The sequence below is a fragment of the Peromyscus californicus genome, unplaced genomic scaffold, assembly GCF_007827085.1.
Source record: "Peromyscus californicus insignis strain IS unplaced genomic scaffold, ASM782708v3 Scaffold_11__1_contigs__length_118956290, whole genome shotgun sequence".
Lineage (NCBI taxonomy): Eukaryota > Metazoa > Chordata > Mammalia > Rodentia > Cricetidae > Peromyscus > Peromyscus californicus.
Genome location: NW_026294402.1, coordinates 90780388 through 90805778, shown reverse-complemented (window position 1 = coordinate 90805778; position 25391 = coordinate 90780388). Strand labels below are relative to the sequence as shown.

At 40.0% G+C, this 25391-nt stretch overlaps 1 protein-coding gene across 4 annotated transcripts in view; it reads left to right on the top strand.

The window, feature by feature from the left end:
- Rasa2 (RAS p21 protein activator 2) overlaps nt 1-20591 on the top strand; it is a 119850-nt gene extending 99259 nt beyond the window's left edge. For all 4 annotated transcript variants that reach the window (XM_052717502.1, XM_052717482.1, XM_052717511.1 and 1 more), the window contains 7 exons: nt 3540-3613; nt 4336-4442; nt 11819-11901; nt 13012-13220; nt 14453-14556; nt 14886-15072; nt 16961-20591. In XM_052717502.1, coding sequence (XP_052573462.1) covers nt 3540-3613; nt 4336-4442; nt 11819-11901; nt 13012-13220; nt 14453-14556; nt 14886-15072; nt 16961-16991 — 795 coding nt within the window. In that variant the 3' untranslated portion in view covers nt 16992-20591. The remainder of the gene's footprint in view (nt 1-3539; nt 3614-4335; nt 4443-11818; nt 11902-13011; nt 13221-14452; nt 14557-14885; nt 15073-16960) is intronic.
- The last annotated feature ends 4800 nt before the right edge of the window (nt 20592-25391 follow it).

Below are 25391 nucleotides of genomic sequence, written 5' to 3'. Positions count from 1 at the left end.
AGCCTAACAGTACTTGTTGTGGAGTGGAGTGGGTGCTCAGTTGCCATAACGAGACAAAATGGGCCAGCAAGATGACTCAGCAGGCAAAGGCGCCTGTTGTGGAGCCTGATGACCTGAGGTCGATCTCTGGGAACCACATGGTTGGAAGGAGGGACCCAATTCCCAAAGTTTGTCCTCTCACTTCCATATGCATGTTGTGACACACACACATTCCCACATACATCCACACAAAATAATGAAAATGTAAAGTAGTGTTTTCAATGATTTAGTGAATGTTTATGTTAGCATTGGAGGAAAGCAACTAAAAATGAAAATTTACAAATGCCTGAAGTATATAGCATGGTAACATAAGACCTTCAACATGTAAAAAGGTATATGATTAGAAACTGAGAATAATTTTTAAGCCTTTAATTTCTTGGTCCTTGACTCCTTAATCATCCATATAAAATACAGTATTATAAATCTGGAAAACTTAGAAAGAAACATTATTTAATAGATCTAAACTAAACTTTAAGAAAGTACAGTGTCTTCATTCTCACAATCCTAATTCAGTGAACCAAATTAGCAAGTACAGTTTTTAAAGCCTGTTCAGTTGTTATAGTATTATTTGCAGTTGATGGCCAAGAACATATTTTACTTAAGTATATGTTTGGACTTTTAAAATACTTTCACAGGGACTCCATAAGGAAAAATTCTGGTACCAGATAGGTTTTTGTTTTGTTTTGTTTTTTTTCAAGACAGAGTCTCACTATATAGCTCTGACTGTCCTGGAACTTACTGTATAGACCAGGCTGGCCTCAAACTCTCAGATATCTATCTGCCTCTACCTCATAAGTGCTGAGATTAAAGCTGTGCACCACTGTGCTGAGCCTAGACTTTTCTTTTTTTCTCTAGAATAATGTAAATTCACCTAAAACTTTTTTAAGCGATCATTGAAGGCTCTTGAGAAATTTTAAAAATAACATTTTTATTTAGGGGACATTGTTGAAGCATTTGGGGGACAGTAGAGTTAGACTTAAGTTAACAAGATGATGATATGCTAGCTTTTGTGTTAGAGTTATTTTTCTACATCTGCTAACCTAGGCTATGGTGATATCTGCTCTCCACCCCTTATATAATCAGAATGTGCTAATTGATAATACCAGTTATCAGTTGATAATACCAGGGGGAAGTGCATTTAAGAGTGCAAGGACATGCCGGGCGGTGGTGGCGCACGCCTTTAATCCCAGCACTCGGGAGGCAGAGGCAGGCGGATCTCTGTGAGTTCGAGGCCAGCCTGGTCTACAGAGCGAGATCCAGGAAAGGCGCAAAGCTACACAGAGAAACCCTGTCTCGGGGGAAAAAAAAAAAAAAAGAGTGCAAGGACTTTAGTGGGGGGGGGTGGTTTTTGTTTTGTTTTTCGAGACAGGAATTCTCTGTGTAGCTTTGCGCCTTTCCTGGAACTCACTCTGTAGCCCAGGCTGGCCTCGAAATCACAGAGATCCACCTGCCTCTGCCTCCCGGGTGCTCGGATTAAAGGCGTGCGCCACCACTGCCCGACCTTTAGTTTGTTTCTAATCTGCCTCTGAGTCACCTACTCACATTCAGATAGATTCTCACCGTAGTACATTTACTATCTTATTTATATCTGTAGACCTGAGGTAGCATAAGATAATTTGCCCTAAGATCTTAAAGTGTGTGTGTGTGTGTGTGTGTGTGTGTGTGTGTGTGTGTGTGTGTGTCCCCGCACATGTGTTTGTCCCCATGTCTGTGTGTCTTTCTGTCTCTAGATTTGTTGTTAGAGTTTTCCTGGTCCTGCCTGGCCCATGGTCAGGACAAATACACAGAGTATTTTGCATTGTGACAAACAAACACTAATGTGTGTGATTGTTGCATATTACCAAAAGAGCTAGTTCATATAGTCTGCTCCTATTACTATTTGAAGTTCTGAAAAACTGAATTCTGAAGATTGATGGTTCCAGAGATTTTTACATGCAGGGCTATGATCCTGATAGGTCAGGTAACACCAAACTATGGAATGAGCCAAATTTGACCTGCAGTCTGTTTTTATAAGAAACTGAGTTATGAAATAAAACATGGTAGAGGTCTTGTGTAACCAACAAAGCCTACCATTTGCTGGCTGTTCATAGGAAACTTGCTGATTTCTGTTCTATATAACTGATGACCTTGACAAATGAGACAACCTGAAATAAATGAGTATTTACAAACTTCCTATGCAGAATATAAGAATGTAGCTCAAGAAAATTTGTAATGTCCATGGCTAGAAACAGGAAGTGATCCAGAGTTATTTCTATAGGGAAATCATTCAGAATTGTAAGTTAAGAAACTTTTAAAAATACCTTTCATTTGTAAGTTAGGAACTTTTTATATTATTTTATAGATAACTGTAGAATGAGCCTCTTTAATCCAAGATGCTCTAAAATTTGAAATACTGGAATATCTAAAACTTCTTGAAAGGACATGATGTCACAATGGAAAATTCCACACGACTGTAGCTAGAATCTCAGGGTTGTGGGTTCGTGCCCCACGTTGGGCGCCAGATGTAGCATGAAAGTTAAAGAGTCTTATTAATAAAATCAAACCTGAAGCCAGTTATTGGGGTGAACACTGGATGATCAGAGAGACAGAACAAGCCACAGCTATCTCACCTAGCCAATTCCTCAGCTGGTCCTGTTTCCTCAGACTGGAAACTTCTGTGTCCTCATCCCAATGGCTCTCAGCTGAACTGCTGCTGGAAGCCTGAATGCTTAACCAGCCAAATGCTTAACCAGGCAAATGCTTCTAGTTTCTGGTCCTCACACCTTATAAACCTTTCTGCTTTCTACCACCACTCCCTGGGATTAAAGGCTCCTTTCTGGGATTAAAGGCATGAGTCACCATGCCTGGCTGTTTCCAATGCGGCCTTGAACTCACAGAGATCCAGAGGGATTTCTGTCTCTGGAATGCTAGGATTAAAGGCATGAGTGCCACCATTTTCTAGCCTCTGTATCTAGTGGCTGTCTGTTCTCTGACCCCAGATAAGTCTATTAAGGTACACAGTATTTTGGGGAACACAATACCACCACACACGACCTCATGTGATAGGTCGCAAAGTGCAGGTTTAGTAAAAATATTGTATAAAATTACCTTTAGGTGGGCAGTGGTGGCACATGCCTTTAATCCCAGCACTCGAGAGGCAGAGGCAGGTGGATCTCTGTGATTTCTAGGCCAGCCTGGGCTACAGAGTGAGCTCCAAAGAGTAAGCTCAAAAAACAAAAACAAAAAAAAAAAACTACCTTTAGGTTATGTATATGAATTTTGTTTAGACATGAGTCTAGTCTCTAAGATATCTTACCATATATGCAAATATTTTGGAACCCTAAATCTAAAGCACTTTGGTCCTTAGCATTTTGTATAAAAGAGATTCTCAACCTGCATTATATATACTCTTTAATAATGAAGAATTTCCTAATATAATCAATGACGTGTAAGATGAGACAATTTTTATGATATACTGTATTTATTCACATACTATAATACTTTCCCATCTCCCCATTTAGTTCTTAGATGAAATTTCGTCTACGGGAACTAAAGAGTCCAGTGGTACGAGTGAGCCTGTGCATCTGAAAGAAGGGTAATTCATTAAATGAGACATGAAAGTTATATTTCATTGTAGACAGTAAGTACAAAACATGGGTCTGAGAGTGAAGAAACCTGAGTTTTCATTCTGTTCCAGAACTTCCTAAGCTTCTTCACTCAGGTAAATCACTGTCTCTACCTGTCAGCTCCATGTCATAGGGCAGCACTCACTGACTGCACAGTCCCAGGGTTCTGCACTTAAGAGATAGCTCTGGTCAGTTGGTTATTACTAGACATTAATGGGATGAAAATGACTTACTTGGACCCTTTTTATTCTGTATAGCACAGTTTTAAAACTACATTACTTAGGGCCTAGAGAGATGACTCAGTGATTAAGAGCACTGGCTGCTTTTGTAGAGGACCTGGGTTCAATTCCCAGCACCCACACAATACTTCACAACTGTCTGTAACTCCAATTCCAGGGGATCTGATGCCTTCTTCTGACTTCCCCAGGTACTGCACACATGTGCATAGACATCATGCGGGCTAAACACCATACCTAAAAGTAAAACTAAAACAACCCTACATTAATTAAAGACTATTCCCTCAGTGTGACCTAAGTAAAATACATGAGTCATCAGCAGAAGTCACTGTTGTACACTAATAATCATACATGACTACCAATGTCCTCTAATAGTAAGGATCAGTCCTTTGTTTCAGGTGAGCAGTTTTAATCTCTAAGACTAAATGTTTATTTTATGTCCGTTATGTTGGCAGTGAGATGTATAAAAGAGCTCAAGGAAGAACCCGTATTGGAAAAAAGAATTTCAAGAAACGGTGGTTCTGCTTGACAAGCAGAGAGCTCACCTACCACAAACAGCCAGGTAGAGTTGTGTTTGTGCTTTATTGTGGCTTTACTCTGCTAGTTCTTGGTGCTGCAGTAAATCATTGCACAGTGAATGGTGCAGAGTTTCTCACAGTGACACAAAAATTAAACTGGAGTGCTTGTTTTATCACGTTGTGTGGGATATGCTAAAACTATAACATAAAAGAACTGGACTTGGTAAGTAAAACAGCATAGCAATAAAAGCAGAAAGGTACAGGCTTAACGGAGTAGCTAACAACCACAAACATTCAGCGTGTCAAGGTGTTCAGGGGGTTTTGAAGTCCCATCAAATCTGATCAGTAAATACTTACTAAGAGAGCTTCTCCTATAAAGTCCACATTGATGACATAAACACCTGACATAGGATACTTTAAAAGAATATAGAGTGCTTCACTGGAGATTACTGAGTAGTAGAATGATTGGGGAGAGAGATTTTTAAAGAGGTGGGGTCTTGACCCAGAACTCTGGGCTTAAGCAATCTTGTTGCATCAGCCTCCCAAATGGTGGGCACTACTGGTATGTACTGCTGTATCAGCTAAGAGAATTATTTTTGTATACACACACATATATGAGCAACTTAACCAGAATGAATGAATATGTATATATATACATATATATTATATATCCAAGTATATTAGTAAGAAATTTTTTAGAATGTATTGCATTTTAGGCACCCAGATAGTTTGTTATAGTATATAAATATGTAGCCAAAGATCAGTAAGCTGACCTTTCCAAAATGTTTTTAAAGCTGACTTCAAATATTTCAGAATTCTGCCTTATACTGAATTTTATATAAATATTCTCACCTGCCAGGCGTGGTGGCATAGGGCTTTAATCCCAGCACTCGAGAGACAGAGGCAGGAGGATCTCTGTGAGTTTGAGGCCAGCCTAGTCTACAAACTGAGTTCCAAGACAGCCAGGACTATTACATGGAGAAACCCTGTCTCGAAAAACCAAATAAATAAATATTCTCACCTATGGGATAGCATTGTTGTTCATTATGTTTATATTAATACTACTAGTAAGCCAGGCATGGTAGTGCTCCTTTAATCCTAGCAGAGGCAGAATTCGAAGCTAGCCTGGTCTATGCATAGTGAGTTCTAGGACAGCCAGGGTTACATATGGAGAGATTCTGTCTCAAACAAACAAACAAACAAAAACCAGGAGTAATAATAATAGTGCCATTAAATAAAATATGAGTTGAATAAACAAGTTAGTTCTTCCTCAGTTAAAGCACTGTCTAGTCCAAGCCAGTATTTCAAAGTCTGCTGGTTATAACATCCTTTAAGTCAGATATCATGGTGCCTTTCTTCTGAGAATCCCACGTATATACACATAGACATGGAATTTGCATATGAATTTCATGGACCTCGTAAGCCCAACGTACACCTACAGTTGTCAAATTTGGTCTTTGTTCTATCCACTGATGGTAAAGGGATAGACTTCATAGAATTAGACTATTGGAACCATGAGAATGGATATATTGGAGCTTTGTTGTTTTTGTGTTCGAGGAAATACACAAATGAGATTGTGAGATTGTTTACCAAAGCATGCAGTTCTAAGCATTCATGATTGTTGTTTTAACTATTTTGATGGATTTTTCCAAAATGTATTACATGCTTTCCTGCCTTCTAAAAAAGAATTCATTGAACATAAGTTAACATTTTCTGGTTGACTTGGGATGATCATTGGTAATGTTAGTTTTATATATAGTGCCCTAGTTACTGTATTTTCAGAGTCCCTGAGAGTGGGTGTTGCTATTTTTTCCAGCTAAACATCTTAGACTGCTGTGCTTTTTGTGTTCTTGTGTTTGCTTTGTACAGTTTAAATTACTATAATCTCATCATTGCCTTTTGTTATGTGATGGAGTCAAGTGAGCTGCTGATATTCCAGCTTCTTCATGTCTCATACAGCCTCATGTTGCATTCATTATGGGACTTCACCAGACTAGCTCTTATGGTTTCTTTAATGTACAATTTTTATGTCCATGGTTCTGTATATACTCTACCTAGAAATCTTTCCTTCTTCAGGTCTATGATCTGATGTCCTATAAGCCTCAGATCAAGTGTCAACTCTTCATTGATGTCATTTTAGGTCTCTAGCCACTTAGCTGCCTATTTAATAGGAACATCTAGCACACGGGCCATTACATTTCATCTCTCTTCCCCTGCTCTCTAAGATTTTTAGTGGTAACAAGTATGTTACTAACATAAAAGCAGTTAGTAAATATTCTTCAAAGAACACCAGGTCTTCAAATATGCTGTTGCCTGAGTTACTTCAGTAACCACTACGGATTCTGAAGTTTTAACCAAGTTTACTAGTGAAATTTGTAGTAAACCCATCTTTGAAATACTTCTGTGGGATTTGCTTAGATATTGTATGTTCTTGAGACCTAGTATCTGTAGGTACATACAGTTTATACAGCTTCCCTAAGCATACACTCTCAGTACATTTAGGTTGACTGGACTTTTACCTGCTCATGTTTTCCAACATGAGGCTCTCCAGGGTGTGTGTGTGTGTGTGTGTGTGTGTGTGTGTTTCTTAATAGCTGAAGAACCAAATAAATCATTAACTCAGTTATGCAAATATATTCAGCTAAACATATTTTACTGGGTACCTACTATATGCCAGAGGTGCAGGACAGAACAGTAGTGAAGAAGACGTACTAAAACCCAGTTCTTATTCAACTTACAGTTAGTACTGATAGACAATAAGACAAATTTTTTTTTAATTACAATAATCCAAGGCACAGAAGATACTGGCTTGGACCAGTTGATAGCAGTAGGGATAGTAAGAACAATGACATTCTGAATCTACTTTAAAGGTAGTACTCAGAGAATCTGGGAGTTACATATGAGGAGTGAGGGGGAAAAAAAGTAAAGAAACATTTTGAGGATTTGGGCAAAAGCAACTAAAAGGATGGTATTACCTTTTTATAAATAGACACATGAGAACTGAGGATGTAGTTGAGTTGATAGATTGCTCAAGCTGACATGCACAAAGCCCTGCTTTCAGCAGCAGCACGACCTAAACTCGGAGTGGCAGCCCACATCTGTAATCCCAGCACTCGGGAAATAGAGGCAAGAGAATCAGAAATTCAGGTAATTACTTGGCTATGTGATGAGTTCAAAGCCAACCTGGGTTGTATGAGAGCTTGTCTTTTAAATACACACACATAGAGTTCTGGTAGTAATGGAGAATTTGATACAAACTAACACTCTCATAATGTTAGACAGCTAACTGAAGAATTTGACCCTTGTAAGAAAAGAATCATTCTGGCTAAGATTTCTATTGTCATGACCACCTACAAAAGCACTACAAAAAGATAGCTAAATTCATGCAAAAACATATTGTTTGGCTTCAGGTGTCAAAGGATCAAGTTTGAAGGTTTCCAGAAAGCCTGGAAATTGAGGAAACAAGAGAAGGGATCCTTCAGATTGTGTGTGAACTGCCCTGAAATCCTTAACTGAGTAGATACTTAGGTAAGAAGAAAAATTCAGAGAGGCTAATGGGGAGCACTAACTGAAAATTTGTAAAAGAACAGTGTATAACATGAACAAATTATAGCTCAAGGAGATCAGTTACCAATACAAATGTTTTAGGGATGGTAATTAAATCTGTTTTCAGTATACAGTGAAATGTTGACAGCTTGAAACAGCAAACATAGTCAAGAGAGAAAAATGCAGTGGGGTGTGTCCTAGATAGGCTGAGTGCTTAGAAATAGGAATATGATAGACAAAGATAAAACTTTGTAAACAGGAACAAAGAATACATTACTATGCATACAGAAGAGCAACAGTACATTTGACTATTAGCTTTTCCTAGAAAGCAATCAGAACCAAAGACAGTAGAATGTTATCTTTAAAGTACTGAAAAAAATTAACTTAGAAATAGCCTAGTAAAAATTTTTCATCAAATATGAAAATATCCTTTCAATAAATAAAAGATGGGGATTGATTGTGAACAGTCCTCATGGTAGGAGATTCTAAAGGAGAGTCTTCCAAGGTGAAGAGAAATAACACCAAATGGAAATGGAGATATATAAGAAGAATGAAGATGTTCTTACGAGTAGTATGCTTTCTCTACACTTGCAGTATTAGAATTTGTCCCAAATGAATAAACACAACAATGTTAAGAGTATGGACATGTTTTATATATTTAACAAATCTAAAGGATGAATATTTTTAAATTCTCTGGCTAGACCTTCTAATGTCCTTTGTAGACTGGTACCCAAAGACATATGTCTCCTCTGCCCCTCAATTCATAGCACTTCTGATTCCTCAGATGTTATCCTGTATGCATGTTTCTCCTTTAGAATGCTGATTTCTGTTGTTAAAGTTTTTTTGCCTGGCCCACAATCAGGGCAAATCTCTCTCACCCGCCAGTCCCAAGCCGCTCAAACCCGATCAAGTAAACACAGAGACTTGTATTGGTTACAAACTGTATGGCCGTGGCAGGCTTCTTGCTAACTGTTCTTACAGCTTAAATTAATCCATTTCTATTAATCTATACCTTGCCACGTGGCTTGTGGCTTACCGGTACTTTACATCTTCCTTGTCCTGATGGCGGCTGGCAGTGTCTCCCCTCCCAGCTTCCTGTCCTCTCAATTTTCCTCTCTGTATACTTCCTGCCTGGCCACTGCCAATCAGTGATTTATTCATTGACCAATCAGTAACACATTTGACATACAGACCATCCCACAGCAGATTTCCCTTATCTACTTGGTAATTGCCCTGGCAGTTTGCTCATCTTTGTGTTTTACAGTCCATTCACCTACCTGAGTGTTCAGTAACATACCCACAGTGATCATGAGAGAGGGGCAGGTTATGGCATTGCACTGTTCTGCAGCCTTTCTTCACTAGCCTGTGAGTGTTTGGCCCAGCTCTTCCGGATGTCACTCATCTGTTGATCATCCTGATATGTCTCCGATTCAGCCCTGTGTCCACTGGCACTGACTTGAAGCTCTCCCTAACTACTCCTACCTGTGACTTTCATCACTTACTCTCTTCCTGCCCTACCTTGTATCCTCACAACTTTTATTTGCTTCCAGAAGACTGCTGATAATCTTTTCTTTTGTCCCCATGTATGATTGGTATTTTTTAATGTAAATGTTATTTCCACAGGGAAGTTCTCCTTAACTGCCCAATTTCAAGTAACTTTCCAGTTACATTTGATTACATCACTTCAACTTGTTTTTATCATAGCATTCACCTTTAGTTAATATTTCTCTACCAGTCTTTTCAGAACTCAACACAGAGTCTACTAAGGACCTGTTTTCTATTTATTGCTCTGCCTTAAATTATTAGGGCAGTACCTGGCATATAGTAGACATTCAGTATATATCTTTTAAAAATATGTGTCACATCTATTTAAATTACCTTAAATTTTAGGTTTTGTGCCAGGAGACTTGACTGAACAACTATTTTGTATCAACGTCTTTATTCACAGCAACAACAAAAACACAATTAACCAAATTAAAGCCACAGCATTAATCCTTTGAACAGTATAAAATAGAATGTTTTTAGTTTTCTGTATTTCAACCCACACATCCTTAAAGAAAAGCTTGAAGAAATAAAAACAAAACTCTGATGCTGTAAAAGTACCATTACAAAATGACCAGAAGTCAGTAGTGTATTTGTCAATAGCCTCTACAGCTGGATGAGTACGGGTAACCTATAATGACACGTATCACCTTAGGCCATGTTAGCAGGAGGCCCTTTAACAAACTCAAATTCCTTTGCCTACATTTCAAAACCCTTAAACAGTTAAGAATTCACTCTTCTGGATAAAATGTTCATGTTTATCTCCAGCATCTCCTAAAGTAAACTTTATAGTACTAGCTAGTCAGCTGAACAATATGTTTAATTAAAAACATGTTTTAGGGCTGGCAAGATGGGTCAGTGGGTAGAGGTGTGTGCTACCAAGATTGACAAGCTGAGTTCAGTGTCTGGGAACCACATGGTAAGAGAGAACTAACTTCTGCCATTTGTCCTGTGACTTCCACACATGTCCTATAGTTGATGTACGTGCACCTACACATACACAAACCCTAAAATAAAATGTAATTTTAAAAAATTTAAACAAGGCTGGGCATGGTGATACATACCTTTAATCCCAACACTTGGGGATCAGAGGCAGGTGGATCCCTATGAGTATGAGGCCTTAGATAGAAACCTCAGGCCAGCCTGGTCTACATATTGAGTTCCAGAACAGCCAGGGCTACATAGAGAGACTTTGTCTCAAAAAACAAAATAAGTAAATTAAACATAATTCAAAAATTCAGGTCTTAGTTGGGGTTTCTATTGCTGTGAAGAGACACCATGACCAAGACAACTCTTATAAAGGAAAACATTTAGTTGGGTAACTTATGGTTTCAGAGGTTTAGTTCATTATCGTAGCTGCTGGGAGTATGACGGCCTGCAGTCAGACATCGTACTGGAGAAGGAGCTGAGAGTGGAGAAAGAGCTACATCTTGATCCCACAGTCAACAGGAAGTAAACTGAGTCACTGAGCATGGCTTGAGCATATATATGAGACCTCAAAGCCCACCTCCACAGTGACACACTTCCTCCAACAAGGTCACACATCCTACTAGTGTCATTCCCTGTGAGCTTATAGGGGCAGTTACATTCAAACTACCACAGTGGTTAAGAGCACTTGTTTTTATAGAGGACCTGAGTTTAATTCCCAGCACTGACATGGTGGCTTGCAACCATCTGTAACTCCAGTCCCAGGGGATCCAAAGCCTTCTTCTGACCTTTGAGGGCACTGGGCACATATGTGGTACACTTATATACATGCAGGGAAAACACTCATACACATAAAATAATAAAATTAAGCATGTTTTAGGGGTAGAGATGTAGGTCAGTGCTAGTGCACCTGCCTATTCTGCATCATGTCTTGGACTTGGTTCCCTACACGTGCACACATACTAAATGTTTTTGTTTTGAGGGATAATCCTGTAATGAAATGTTAAGATGACAAAACAAAAGAATCTAATAGTTGTATTCACTGCTTAGGTCAGTTCCCATGCTTGGGCCTCTAGGTGGGTCTTTATCACTAGGCACATTAGTTCTTTCAGCCTCCATATAATTAGTGTTACCAATTTGAAATAGCGTAGAAAATAATTTTCTACATAAAGATCAAATTTATTCACATGCTTTTCTTTGAAAATATTTTCATCTATATGGAAAAAGAGGGCATTTTATAGAATGCAGTCAAAACTCCTGTTCTGTATTATATACAAACCATCCAGAAGTCTACTGTAGATGCATATGCTTCTACCAGCAAGTGGAATTAACCTTACAGAATTCACATCTTACCTTTGTAATTATTACAGTAATTCTTTTAATTTTGTCATCTTTTCTTATTTAGGCAAAGATGCAATTTACACTATTCCAGTGAAAAACATTCTTGCTGTGGAAAAACTGGAAGAAAGTTCTTTCAACAAGAAAAATGTAAGTTGTATAAATATTGAAAGCATTTTAAATTGTTGTGTGTAAGTTATTTTAATATTTGCCATTCAGATCTCTAAGTAATGTCCCAACTTATGTCTACTATTGCCACTCAGGCAGGACCCTCCAGTCACCAGGATGGCATCCCTGACCCCACTGTCTCCCCACTGCTTTGTCTTTCCTCACACTACTCCTACATCGAAAATTACCTGTCTTTGTTCTTACTCAGACAGTGGCCTTTCCTTTGGATATGTGTGACACCCACAGTTTATATTGTTCTGCTCCTTATACCATCAACTAAGACTCTGAGTTAGGATCTCTACTGCTGTGAAAACACACCATGACCACGGCAACTCTTTTTTTTGTTTGTTTGGTTTTTGGTTTTTGGTTTTTTGAGACAGGGTTTTGCTGTGTAGCTTTGCACCTTTCCTGGAACTTGCTTTGGAGACCAGGCTGACCTCGAACTCACAGAGATCCACCTGCCTCTGCCTCCTGAGTGCTGGGATTAAAGGCATGTGCCTCCACCGCCCGGCCACGGCAACTCTTATAAAGGAAAGCATTTAATCGGGTGGCTTGCATTCAGAGATTGAGTCCATTATCATCATGGTGTGGGACATGGCAGCATGCAAGCACATGTGCTGGATAAGTAGCTGAGTGTCCTACATCTTGCAGGCTACAGGAAGTAGTCTCTCTCACTGGGTGTAGCTTGAGCATAGAACACCTCAAAGCCTACCCCCACAGTGAAATACTTCCTCCAACAAGGCCACCTCTTTGTTTGTTTTTTGTTTTTCAAGACAGGGTTTCTCTGTGTAGCTACAGGGTTTCACTCTGTAGCCCAGGCTGGCCTCGAACTCACAGAGATCCACCTGCCTCTGCCTCCCGAGTGCTGGGACTAAAGACGTGCACCACACTTCTTAATAGTGCCATTCCCTTTGGGGACCATTTTCCCTCAAACCACCACAGGCCCTGACTTGCTTAGAGAATAACAACTCTAAAGATACATTAGCAGCCATTACTTAGCCAGGCAGCCAGGTCTCTTTCTAAGTACTTACTCTGTGTACTGTCTGTTGATTTTAAGACTTTTTTAACTTCCTGTCTTTATTACCAATAAAGATGTTCCAAGTGATCCATACAGAGAAAACACTCTACGTCCAAGCAAATAACTGTGTGGAAGCTAACGAGTGGATAGATGTGCTGTGCAGGGTGAGCAGATGCAACCACAACAGGCTCAGTTCTTTCCATCCCTCAGCATATCTCAATGGGAACTGGCTCTGCTGCCAGGAGACAAGTGAAACCACCCCAGGCTGCAAGCCATGTACTGCGTAAGTTCCTTTCTGATGAAAGAAATGCTGACTCAAAATGTCTGTCCATACAGTGGGTATGGGTGTGAAAACAAGCTCAGTAAAAGTAACTACACAGAAAGGCCACATGTCGTTTGAAAATATTTCTGTAAGGGTGTCTAGAAGGGCTGGGGTTGTTGCCTAGTGGTAGAGTGTTTACATGATACACACAAGAACTTTGGTTGGATCCTAGTACCACAAAAAATAAAATATATAGTAAATTCATAGACACATAATGCAAATTAGTGGTGGCCGGGGACTGGATGGATGGGAGAATGGAGACTGATAATGAGTACAAAGTTTCTTTTGTGGCTGATGAAAATACTCTGAAATTAATAATGGTTGTACAGTCTGGGGGTGGGAGTTTAGATTGTAGCACAGGTCTGGAGGGCCAGATTAAAGGTTGATGGTAGAGCATTTGCCAACTATGAGCAATGTTCCACTGCATCATCAACACACACCATTGAAAGAAGAGAAATAAGCATCTCAAGCCTGAGCAAGATGCAAAGAGGGGCTAGAGAGATGGCTCAGCAGTGAAGAGCACTTACTATTCTTCAGAGGACCCAAGTTTGGTTCCCATCACCTACATTAAGCAGCTCTCAACTTAACCTACATCTCCAACTCCAAGGTATCCAATGCCTGCAGCTTCCTCAGGCACCTGTACTCACATGCACACACCCAAACATACAATTAAAAATAATAAAAATAAAATCTAAAACTGTATCCAACAAGTTCACTAAACATTCTGTTTTAGATATTATGGAGTAGCCATTGTTGCCCTGTAGATTTTATTATTAATGCATTGTTTCTGTGAAAAACCATAGATTATAAAAATGATTTTATTGGGACTGGGGAGTGGTTAAGAATGCTTGCTTCTCTTGTAGAAGGACCCCAGTGCAGTTCCAGAACCTATGTAACTCCAGCTCCAGGAAATCTGATGCCCTCTTCTAGCCTCTGTAGATACCCACACACGTGCACAGATACACACATACACATTAAAAAAATACTTTAAAAAATATTCTACTTCAAAATTCTCTTCAAGACTTGAATCCGTAACAACGAAATCTTGTGATCCTGTTTAATTATCTCAGTAACTAATTTCTGAGGTCCTTTTCCCAAAATTCTAAATCTAGTTTAGTCTCAATTCATGAAAACTCTTTCTCATGTTAACTAAGAAAACTTTTCCAATGTCTTTAATTTTCTTTTTATCATAGAGGTATTCCTGCAGACATCCAGATAGATATCGATGAAGACAGAGAAACAGAAAGAATTTATTCCCTTTTTACCCTCAGTTTACTTAAGCTGCAGAAAATGGAAGGTAAACACACACTCTACTTTTATAAAACCATGATCTTCATTACTAATTTCTGAGTTATTTCTTTGATCTTTTTTTTAATTGAAAATATTTATAGATTTACTAAGTTACTGATAATGAAATTCATGAACCATCAAAGGGGGCATTTATCTTGGCTATTCATGAAATAAAATTACCATTGTCATGTAAATGTGATGGTTCTATTTAATAAAACTGTTACTGTATAGTCAAAGAAAATCTCTCCCTTAAAAACTTCAAAAATTTTTTTAATTATATGACAGATTACATTTGTAGAATTTAGTTTTCTGATCGTATTTCATTGTTCTTTACAGAGGCTTGTGGAACTATAGCAGTCTATCAGGGGCCACAGAAAGAGCCTGATTATTGTAACTTCACAATTGAGGATTCTGTTACGACCTTTAAGACAATTCAGCAAATAAAAAGCATCATAGAGAAGCTAGATGAGCCTCACGAGAAATACAGAAAGAAAAGATCAAGTAGTGCAAAATACGGAAGCAAGTGAGTACCCTCAGCAGGCTGCCGCTGCCGGTCTATGAGGACCCAGCCTTCTCCTGTGGGTACTCCCCATCACTCCTTTGCATGTTCGGTTCAGCTGTCATTGCAGGATGCTGGTGCTATACACTATCCCTGCTTTGAATGTCACGGTTGGTTGTAATTCACTCCTTGAAAGATTAGTAGCTTTTTTCTTTTTGTTTGTATTGTCTCTCCGTTTCTCACAACACAGTATGTTTATAATGAATGGCAAAGCAAGCAAGCTGTGGCAGTGCGTGAAAGCACTCGATAGTTGATTCCCAGGGCTTCATCTGCATCTGAGATAGAGAAGGTGAGATGGGTATGGACAGCAACAGCCGGCCTGCACTGGGAGCTGCTTCCTCTCAGGGTGCCACACTCGGCACTGGACACACTGTCAGTTAGATTACTCTCAGCAGCGAGTAACAGGCTCCTGAGGGAAGTTCTTAGTCTCACCAGGGAAGACCAAGCTGTACAGACAGTTGATGCAGGAGCTGGGCATTGTCATTGGGAACTGTATAGCACTAAGGTAATCTAAATCTTGAAGCTTTTCTCGTAGGGTATCAGATGAGCCATAGTAGTTCAGAGCCCCACTTTCTTTTCTAAAAAACTCCACAGGCAGAAAAAGAAAAGACTATTCCTTCCCTACTGAGAGGAAAGAAGCTTGTCTAGAGTAACCGCCAGCCTTCCCTGTCTAACAGGTCTCCACTGTCACCAGGGTTCTGCTAGTAACACCATGGGTAGGAAGGTTGGCTTCACAGACCAGCAAATCATAGTGTTTTCCACAGTCAGTGTCCCTCTGTCATTGAGCTCATGTCAGCCTAGGATGGTTTCCTTCCTAATTTATACGTAGAAAAGTTAAAGTACAAAGAAGATGAGTGTCTTGCCCAAGCTCCCACACCGTTAGTGGGAGGACTTGGAATCCTTGTTGCACTATTTTAAATAATCTTTGAAAATTATGACAGTGTTTTTGTATTTCTGAATAAGAAAAATCAGTTTTATTGGTATAAATACATTCTTCCTGAACAGAAATCTTAGTACATTACAAAGGTTGTATTGTAAACATCCTAATTCTGTATTTTCTTCATTAGTGTAATTGAATCTCTTCCAACAAGGGTTAATCTAATTTTCCTGGAGCCCTTGGAAGTTCCTAGCCAAGGCTTGACCATCCTTAAATAGTACCTCACTGCCAAGCATGGTGGCCGAGCCTTTAATCCCAGCATTCGGGAGGCAGAGGCAGGCGAATCTCTGCAAGTTCAAGGCCAGCCCGGTCTATAGATTGAGTTCCCAGGATATCTAGACTGTTACACAGAGAAACTCTGTCTTGAAAAACACACATATATATCCATATATGTGTGTTACCTCATCCTCTATGCATACTATACCCTGACCAGCTTTATTGTTCTCTATTAAAAAGCACCAGCTCAGCTCCTGGTGGTACTCTTGCTTACTGCCCACCCTACTGCCCCTGACAGTGTACTTCACACATCTTTTTTCTTTCTTTAATTGGGGGAGGGGAGACTTGGGCTAAGAAATAGCTTGGTGCTAGTGTGCTTGACTAGCATATAGCACTGGGGGGTGGAGGGCAACAATGAACAACCAAACCCTCTTGTACTAAATATTTGCCTATTTTCTTTTCCTACGCCATCAGGTGAGTTCCATGAATTATGTGTCTGTTTTGTTAAGTACTGTACCCTTAGCTTCTAGAATAGTGCCTGAAATGTAGTAAATGATCAGTAATACTTGTTGCATTAATAAAGCAAGACTCAGTATGTGAAAGTGCAAGGAAAATTAGAAGTGCTTGATGGGTTCTGTATATGTCATGTCTTTAATTTGTATATTTCTTTTAAAAAGTTTTTCTTTCACTGTTTTATAGGGAAAATCCAATTGTTGGGAAAATATCATAGTTCGACCAGCTAATGGAGAACTGGAAAATACTCTTTTTCATGGAGTTTTTAATTCACCCAACTGTGTTCATAGTATGTAAGAGCAGACATTGGCTTTGATGATACCTGCTTTCACGTTGTATTTAATATTTAATGGTTAAAATTAACTGTTTGAGAATTCTGATATTGATGAGGTTATTACTAGAGAATTTGAAACCCAGGGCTTCCTTCAAATTCATGCATCCAAATCCATATCATTGCAACTTCTTTTTGATAGAATCTTTCTAAGGAAGGTTCCTAAGAAGCTTTGTAATAAAGGGAGCACTTCAGAGTAAGAAAGCATCTCTGCTTGTAGCACCCTATTGTGTGGACTCATTTTCACTACCATTAGTGCCTGCTCTATACTGCCAACATTGTGTTTTACTAGAAAATCCCAGTCCATTGTCAGTTCAGAACTTTTCATTGAGTTCATCTGGACCCTCCATCTCCAAAAAGAAAAAGACGAAAAAAACGAAACCTTTTTTTCCTGTGTTGTGTTAGCCATTGCAGATAATAGAGACAGAGACGAAGACCTCACAACTCTCTTGAAAGCTGGTGGATGTCTTGCCTTGTCACAGGTGTCAGAGTACACAGATATCAGGGAATATGTGCTCCTGTGTGCACCATGTTTACATTTGGAATGAGTGATGGCAGATGAATAAAATGAGACCACTAAAATGTTTTTCATTGTTTTAAATATCAGGTACTCATTTTCTTAATTTGAGAATCAGTTTAAAATTACTCCTGAAGGCATCTCTTCCCAACCAGAAGAGAATAGTGCAGGTGGTGAGAAAATCACTTGACCTTGCCTGCTGTTCATGTCATAGTAAGGGTGTGTAAGGATGCCCTCCGTATAGTGTTAGGTCCTGCTCTAATGCGAGAACAGTCACTTGGCGCACTTTAATAATCTGGCACATTCCAGATTGTAGTTTAGATACTCCATGGTATCTATCTTTTATGATCAGTTGAATGATCAGTGTTTAAGCCTAGAACAGTGCTTTCCTGAAAATGTTTGTATTTTATTGCTGTTTCCTTATTGCCTGCTAGCTGAATGGAATTAGGGTCAGCAACTGCTGAAATCCTGTTTTTCCTTGCTCTATGTGGGTCCTAAAAACCCTAACTGTAAATAAGCAATTGAAGCAAGTGCCACCCTGGAGAGCAATGATGCACTTGGCTTCATCAGTATTAAACCATGGTACTTACTTGTCTTTTTTAATTCAGAACATTTTCTAAGTGTAGTACTTTGAACCTTGGGGTATTTACACATGTTCCTGTTGAAAACTGTGACTTATTGGTGTAAGTTTAACTAGCTGTGATTTTTCTATTTTGTTGAGCTTAAGCTGTATTTCAGAATATATTTGCCAATTACGTTGTTGCTAGGTAATTGTTTTTACATTGTTATTAAGTAATTTTTAAAATTTTTTTAACACAGAGTTGTCCCATAAAAAAATCATGACAAAAATGTATTTTTCTAAATGACTTTTGTTGTTATTTTTACTCTTTGCTCTTTTGGGGGGCCTGCCACCCAGCTCCCACATTAATCACATGGATACTTATTATTACTTATGAATGCCCAGCCTTACCTTGGCTTATTTCTAGCCAGCTTTTCTTATATTATCTCGTCTACCTTTTGCCTCTGGGCTTTTTCCTTTTCTTTCTTCTGTAATCTTATTTCACTCTTACTCCATGGCTGGCTGGGTGGCTTCTTTTCTTGCTCCTTGATCTCTCTTGCTTCCTGATCCCTCTTTTTTCCTATTTATTCTCTCTGCGTTCCAGACCCTCCTATCCTTTCTCCTGCATAGCTTTTGGCTATTCAGCTCTTTATTAGACCAATCAGGTGTTTTAGACAGGCAAAATAACACAGCTTCACAGAGTTAAACAAATGCAACATAAAAGAATGCAACACATCCTTGCATCTCATTAAACAGATGTTCCACAGAATAAACAAATGTAACACATCTTAAAATAATAATCTACAACAGATTTTTAAGAGTTAGCACAGGCCTGAATTGTGCTTGATTGTGACTCCTAGCCCATGATAAAGTTTAGAAGAGTCTGACAGACTTAGAGATCCCATTAACTACACTGTGTTGTAGATGTTAAAAAATTAGCCATTTAATACATTTCTCATGAACTTCATATTAAAATTCCTACTTAGATTCTCCAAAATGTACCTTAAAAGGACGTGAGTGGTCTGGATAAAAGAGTTCAAGACTCTTTAGTGATTTTCTCCCCGCAAAAGGAACTATTTCCTAATAATTTCTTGTTGTTGTTTTGAGACAAAGGCTCACTATGTATCCCTGGCTGGCCTAGAACTCACAGAGATCCACCTGCCTCTGCCTCCACCTCCTATGTCCTGGAATTAAAGGCACATGCCACACCCCTAACATTTCTAATATTAAACTCCAATTATAAATATTTTTAAAGATCATAGTATCAAAAAGGCCAAAGCTATGTACATATATAACTCTGAGAGCTCAGTCTTCTAGTTCTGTTATTGACATGACCCTTTAAACAGCCAAATTGACTGGAATTAATTGGACAGCTTAGCACAGTATAAAGAGAGAAATATACAACTAATTTTCCTTAGGTTAAGTCTTTTCCAGTCAGAAATCATGTCCACAGGACCTTACGACAATCAAGGCCCTTCTAAGGGCCTTCTCCTTTGTTGGGCTCTTGAGTACTTTGAGTCTCAATTCCATGATCTTCTGTCTCTGCCTTTTACAAAGAGCATTTGGAAAAAAATATATGGCAGCTGGCCTCTCCCTAAAACCTGGAGACCCCAGAAAGGACAGAAGAAGATGATGGGGAGAGACTTACCAGAGATGCTCACTAGCTCTGAGCTTCATGGAGCTGTGTCCATCCAATACTCAGAGTATGGGATATGTTGTATATTTTTTTAGCTTTGTTTTAAATCATCATCTGATAAGACAGTGGGCAATAGCAAAGGTTTTTACTCCCAGGAATATAACTTATCAACTCAAACTATTTTGTTTACCAAAGAAACATGTTTTTATTTTTTTTTTTTGAAACATGTTTTTAATTCACGGGTAATAGTGAAGAGTCAAAACTGGGCTCTTCTTTTACCAACAGAAAACATCCCATGACTGATGGTTGTGGCTTTTGTTTGTGTTTCCAAGGCCTGATTTCAGTCTTTTACTGGAAAAGCTCATTCAAGCCATGTTTTAAAAACAGATTTCTTTTAAGTGAACGCACCTTCTAATTTGCTTTAAGTACTGTTGAATAGCCTATAAAAACAGACTCAGCAGAGCTTTCTGGTCCTCACATATGTGACAAAAACAAAACTCATTCTAGAGTTAAATTACTGATCTTGATTGATGTTATCTGCTTCCATTTTTAACCCGGGAATTAATATGTTGTTAGTAAATATTGGTTTTTACAGTGTCTAGTTTGAAAATGTAAGTTATCAAAACGTAATATAGTGAATTTGTGTAACCATGTTGTATTGTTGAGAATGTATTTTTATTTAAATTTTATTTTCTTATGAAGAGTATTATAAAAATTAAAACCTTTTGTAACTGTTGTTTGAAAATAACTCAAATAAAGTACAAGAAGCCTGTCTGTTCTTTGTGAGACCTTACTTACACTTAAAACGTCTGCTCCTTGCTTGTCTGTGGGCGATGTACTAATGGAAGACTCCAGCAACAGCGGCTGAAGCCCCTGGGCTTTGCTTGCACTTGACCAGGCTACATTCTCACTTGTCACTGTCTGTTCACCAGACTTCTCTCTGTGACCTGCGGTGTTCATCATCAGTTTAGCTCCCGTCACTGTGAAGGGACACGGGAGAATATACTCCACTCTGTCTCGGCAAGCAACTCAGAACTGAGCCTGTTCGACTTTTTAAAGAAGGCCTTTCTGCTCTTAAAAAAAGAGACAGCAGTAAAGTCTCTAAGGGTTCAGACCCTGTGGGTCTATATATCCTCAGCACCTCATCCGTGTAGATGTCAGCATTTGGCCGTATTGTGCTGTGTTGACAAGTTATTGAAAGAATACATATTGCAGCACCAAAGACTAGGATAGAGATGACTTACACCCCCAAAGGCGAAGCAGATCTTAAGATCTTTTCCTTGTGCCTCAGAATCCCTGAATACCCCTAAATAAGCAAAACAGCCCCTGTGACTCCATGGGAGTTTAGGGTTAACAAAGAAGACTGGGGGGTGGGGGAGAGGTGTCTGAGTTTCTCATGTTAGCCATGTGTGGACTAAAACTTGTAATAAATACCAGGGTTTTTGTTATTTAGATTTTTCAAGACAGGGTTTCTCTGTGTAACAGCCCTGGCTATCCTGGAACTCACTCTATAGATCAGGCTGGCCTCCAACTCAGTGCTCTGCCTGCCTCTGCCTCCCAAGGGATTAAAGGTGTGTGCCATCTCGACCTGGCCCCAGTATTCTTTTTAATGGTTTATTCTTGGGACAGGGATTGGTTGGTTGGTTGATTTCAGTTTTCTTAATTCATATGTAGCCATTTATTTATTTATTATGTACACAGAAGAGGGTGCCAGATCTCATTACAGATGGTTGTGAGCCACCATGTGGGTGCTGGGAATTGAACTCAAGACCTCTGGAAGAATAGTCAGTGCTCTTAACCTCTGAGCCATCTCTCCAGCCCCATGCTATTCTTTAAAGGAGGAGAGCCATACTTTGGATTTCTCTTTCCAATGTACATGACTCCAGAATAAAAAAAATGCCTAAAGCTAAGTAGAGTCCCTTTCTACTCCACCTAAGTGCCAAGTGCTACACTCCCCTGCAAGCTCTTAACACAATGAATGAATGATTGGATATTCTTAAAGAAACTGTCGCTGGGCGGTGGTGGCGCATGCCTGTAATCCCAGCACTCGGGAGGCAGAGGCAGGTGGATCTCTGTGAGTTCAAGCCCAGCCTGGACTATAGATCGAGATCCAGGACAGGCTCCAAAGCTATAGAGAAACCTTGTCTTGAAAAAACCAAAAGAAGAAAGAAACTGTCAAGTATCCTTTGATCCTAATTCTCCATCTGCATCTTCACTTGAAGTTTGGTCCTTAGTGGCTGATAGGTCCAGGGTTTCAGCACCAAATGTAAGTGAGGGTGCAGTGAAACCACTGAACTTGACCACTCCATGGGTGGAGAGAAAGGTTTATTGAGAATCAAACTGCCAAGGCTATGTGGGAGGTGGGGGATGGGCAGAAAGAAGAGCAAAATGACTGAAAAGTAAGATATTTTTATATGACAGTCAACAGGGTTGGGGGTCTTTGAGCTGATACAGGCTGTTCATGTTGACAGGGAACTAGATGCCCTTTCCCCGAGGTAGTTGACCTTTGGAGGTGAGATTAAGGAGGTTCCTGGATAATAGAGATCCACCTTTAGGCCTCTGTTTACCCAGTAACAATCCTCATTTACTCAGCTAAAGTCCTATTTAGGATATTGTCACCTGCACTGCCATTTGGGGTGGGGGTGGGGGACAGCTTTGAGCCTAACACTAAAAAGCTCATGCTTTAGTGTGTCATTGTGTCATGTGACTTCTTTGGGGACAGCATCTGGCACGCATTGTGAGGTCAGTATGTCATACTGACATTTGAGAAGGTGGAATTTGTTTAAACCTCTATTAAGTATGTTTTGTGCCTTCTGTTTAAGAATGTTGTTGTTTCATACTATTTGGATCTTTTTGCTTTTTTCTGATTTTTTTTTTGAGATGGAGTTCAGTCTTGGATATGTAAATTTTACACAACAAGGAAGAGTTCTTTGGAGCAGAAACAACATTGCCTTCCAAATTCAATACTCTTCTCAACTCTATCCTGAACCACACTGCCTGCAAAGTTAGGGAGCCCTAGTTCAAGATGGATTCTCAAATGCATTATGGGGTCCACCGCTGCAAAGAGGCAGACCAGAAGCTGCCGGTGGAAATGGAACTGAGAGAAGAAAGAGGTGTGAATTGAAATGGCACAGTCAGCATTATAATTTTATAGTTAGAGATGAAAATAACTGACGAACTAATGTGAAAACACACACAAAAAAACGGCAAGTAGCCAGGCTTGGTGGCACATGCCTGTAGTCCCAACACTTAGGTTTAGGGTCATCTTCAACTACTTAGTTCAAGGCCAGCTAGAGCTACATTTAGTTGTGTGTGTGTGTGTGTGTGTGTGTGTATATATATGATCACACCATGATTGAATGGGTCTCATTCTAAAACTTAAGGATGGTTCAGCATGTGCAGATCAGCCAGTGTAATACAACACAGATGGAACAGCCAGTGCAGAAGAGCCTTTAACAAAATTACACGTTGATACGTTTTTAAAGCAAGTAAAGAAGGAGCATAAAGGCCGTGTACAACAGATTGATAGCTAACCGTGTACTAAATGGGGAAAAAGTGAGTGAGATAAGCGTGTCCGTTCTCATTACTCTTGCTTCAAAATGAGGCTTGAAACCTCGGCCAGAGCAATAAGAAAGGGAATATAAATAAGAAAACGAAAAAATTTAAGAAGCCCTTCATAGTCATGGATCAGAGTTCTGTTATAGAAATGAACATATTACTAGGGTAATTTACATACTCGGTACAATCCCTATTAAAATTCCAGGGAGAGTCTTCCCAGGAATGGGGGCAGGGGGTGGATCCCAAATGTAAACAAGTTCCCAAATAGCCAAAGCCATTTGAAGCAAAGAGAAGCAATGCTGCAGATATAATGCTCCCCTTCACATTCTACAGCTGTGCCATAGTAACCAAACCAGACTGGAGCCTGGCACAGAACACAAATGTAGACCAAAGGAATAAAGGGCTCAAACATAAACTCAGGAAATATAACAGTACGGTTCCTTCTTTAAGGAATATCTTTTTTTTTTAAGATTTATTTATTCATTATGTATTCAGCGTTTTGGCTGCATGTATGTCTGCACACCAGAAGAGGACACCAGATCTCATTGTAGATGGTTGTGAGCCACCCTGTGGTTGCTGGGAATTGAACTCAGGACCTCTGGAAAAGCAGCCAGTGCTCTTAACCTCTGAGCCATCTCCGCAGCCCCAGTGGTATGATTGTTGTGGGCCCCGTAGGGAGTATGGAGGACAGCTACATAGCTTCAGATACACTGAGTGGCAGCTCTAGGCCTAGATCACTGAGGTGAGCCCTGTGTGTGCCCTGAGAGTGACACACTGCTTCCAGAACTATGCCGTAATGGGGAGGAATCACCCCTGGCCTTAGGCTGCCAGTTGGGAAGCTGCATTTCCTACACTCCGCTCAGCTCCCTTCTTAATGTGCGTGTTGAACATGTGCACTTGTCCCCAGACCCTCAGCCAGAATGTACTTGTTACCCACACTGCATTCACTAACAGAGCCTTCCCCCAAGCTCCGGGGATCCACCAGCCTGTGGACACCCTCCCAGGCCACCTCCTCTCTCTAGCTCAGTCTTAGGCACCAGGCTTAAACAAAGTTTAGCAAGTTCAGCCAGCTATAGAATCTACATAAACACCTCCCACATCTGGGTCTCTCCTAAGAAGTGCGGGAACAGGCAGATGATCTTCTGAGTATGGCCTTGTGCCCAACACCTAGGAACTAGCCTAGGTGGGTTATTATTGATTGATTAATTGATTGATTGATTGATTGAGACAGGGTCTCACTAAATAGGCTTGGCTGGCCTGGAACTCATCATGTAGACTAGGCTGGTCTCAAACTCACAGATGTCCTCCTGCCTCCACCTCTGCCTCCGCCGGAGTACTGGGATCAAAAGCATGCACCACCACACTTGTCCTAGAGTGGCCTTATTAAACTGCAAACAAGTCCCTTCTCCGACTGTTGCAAGCCAGTTTCCAGCCATGACTTAAAATTTTGGAAACTTTGGAAAGAGATACATTAGGCTAGTTGTTCTCCAAGTGAGGCCCCAGCAGTACCTGAGCACTTCCTAGAGGAGCAGGCCTTCAAGCCAACCCAGGCACCCTGGGTCAACAGAGGGCTCAGCAAGGGCCTCTGTAATGTGCCCTCTCGGGGTTCAGGGGCTGTATGTGCCATGCTAAGCTGGTCTGGAAAGGTGGCCATGGGTGGCAGACCATGGGCAACCGGCCTCTACTTTGATACCCACCGAGGAGGGAAGCCAGCCTCGTCAGCCTTGTCTAACTGGGGGAGGCAATTCCTGGAAGCCCAGGTTCTTCTGACTTTGGAGGTGTTGACACCGGGAGACAAGGCTGAAGCTGCATCCATGTGGCGAGGAGCCATCCAAGATAAGAAATTAAAGTTCCCCAAATATTATTGTTGAGCATACTCAGGACAGCTCTAGTGTGGTGCCTTTTACACAAATATTGTGAATCACAGTAAGCATGTTTATCTTCTTTTACCTTCGGCAAATAAGGAAACATCTGTGGAGCTGCTGATATTTATTTATTTTTGAAGGAGCTTCGTAA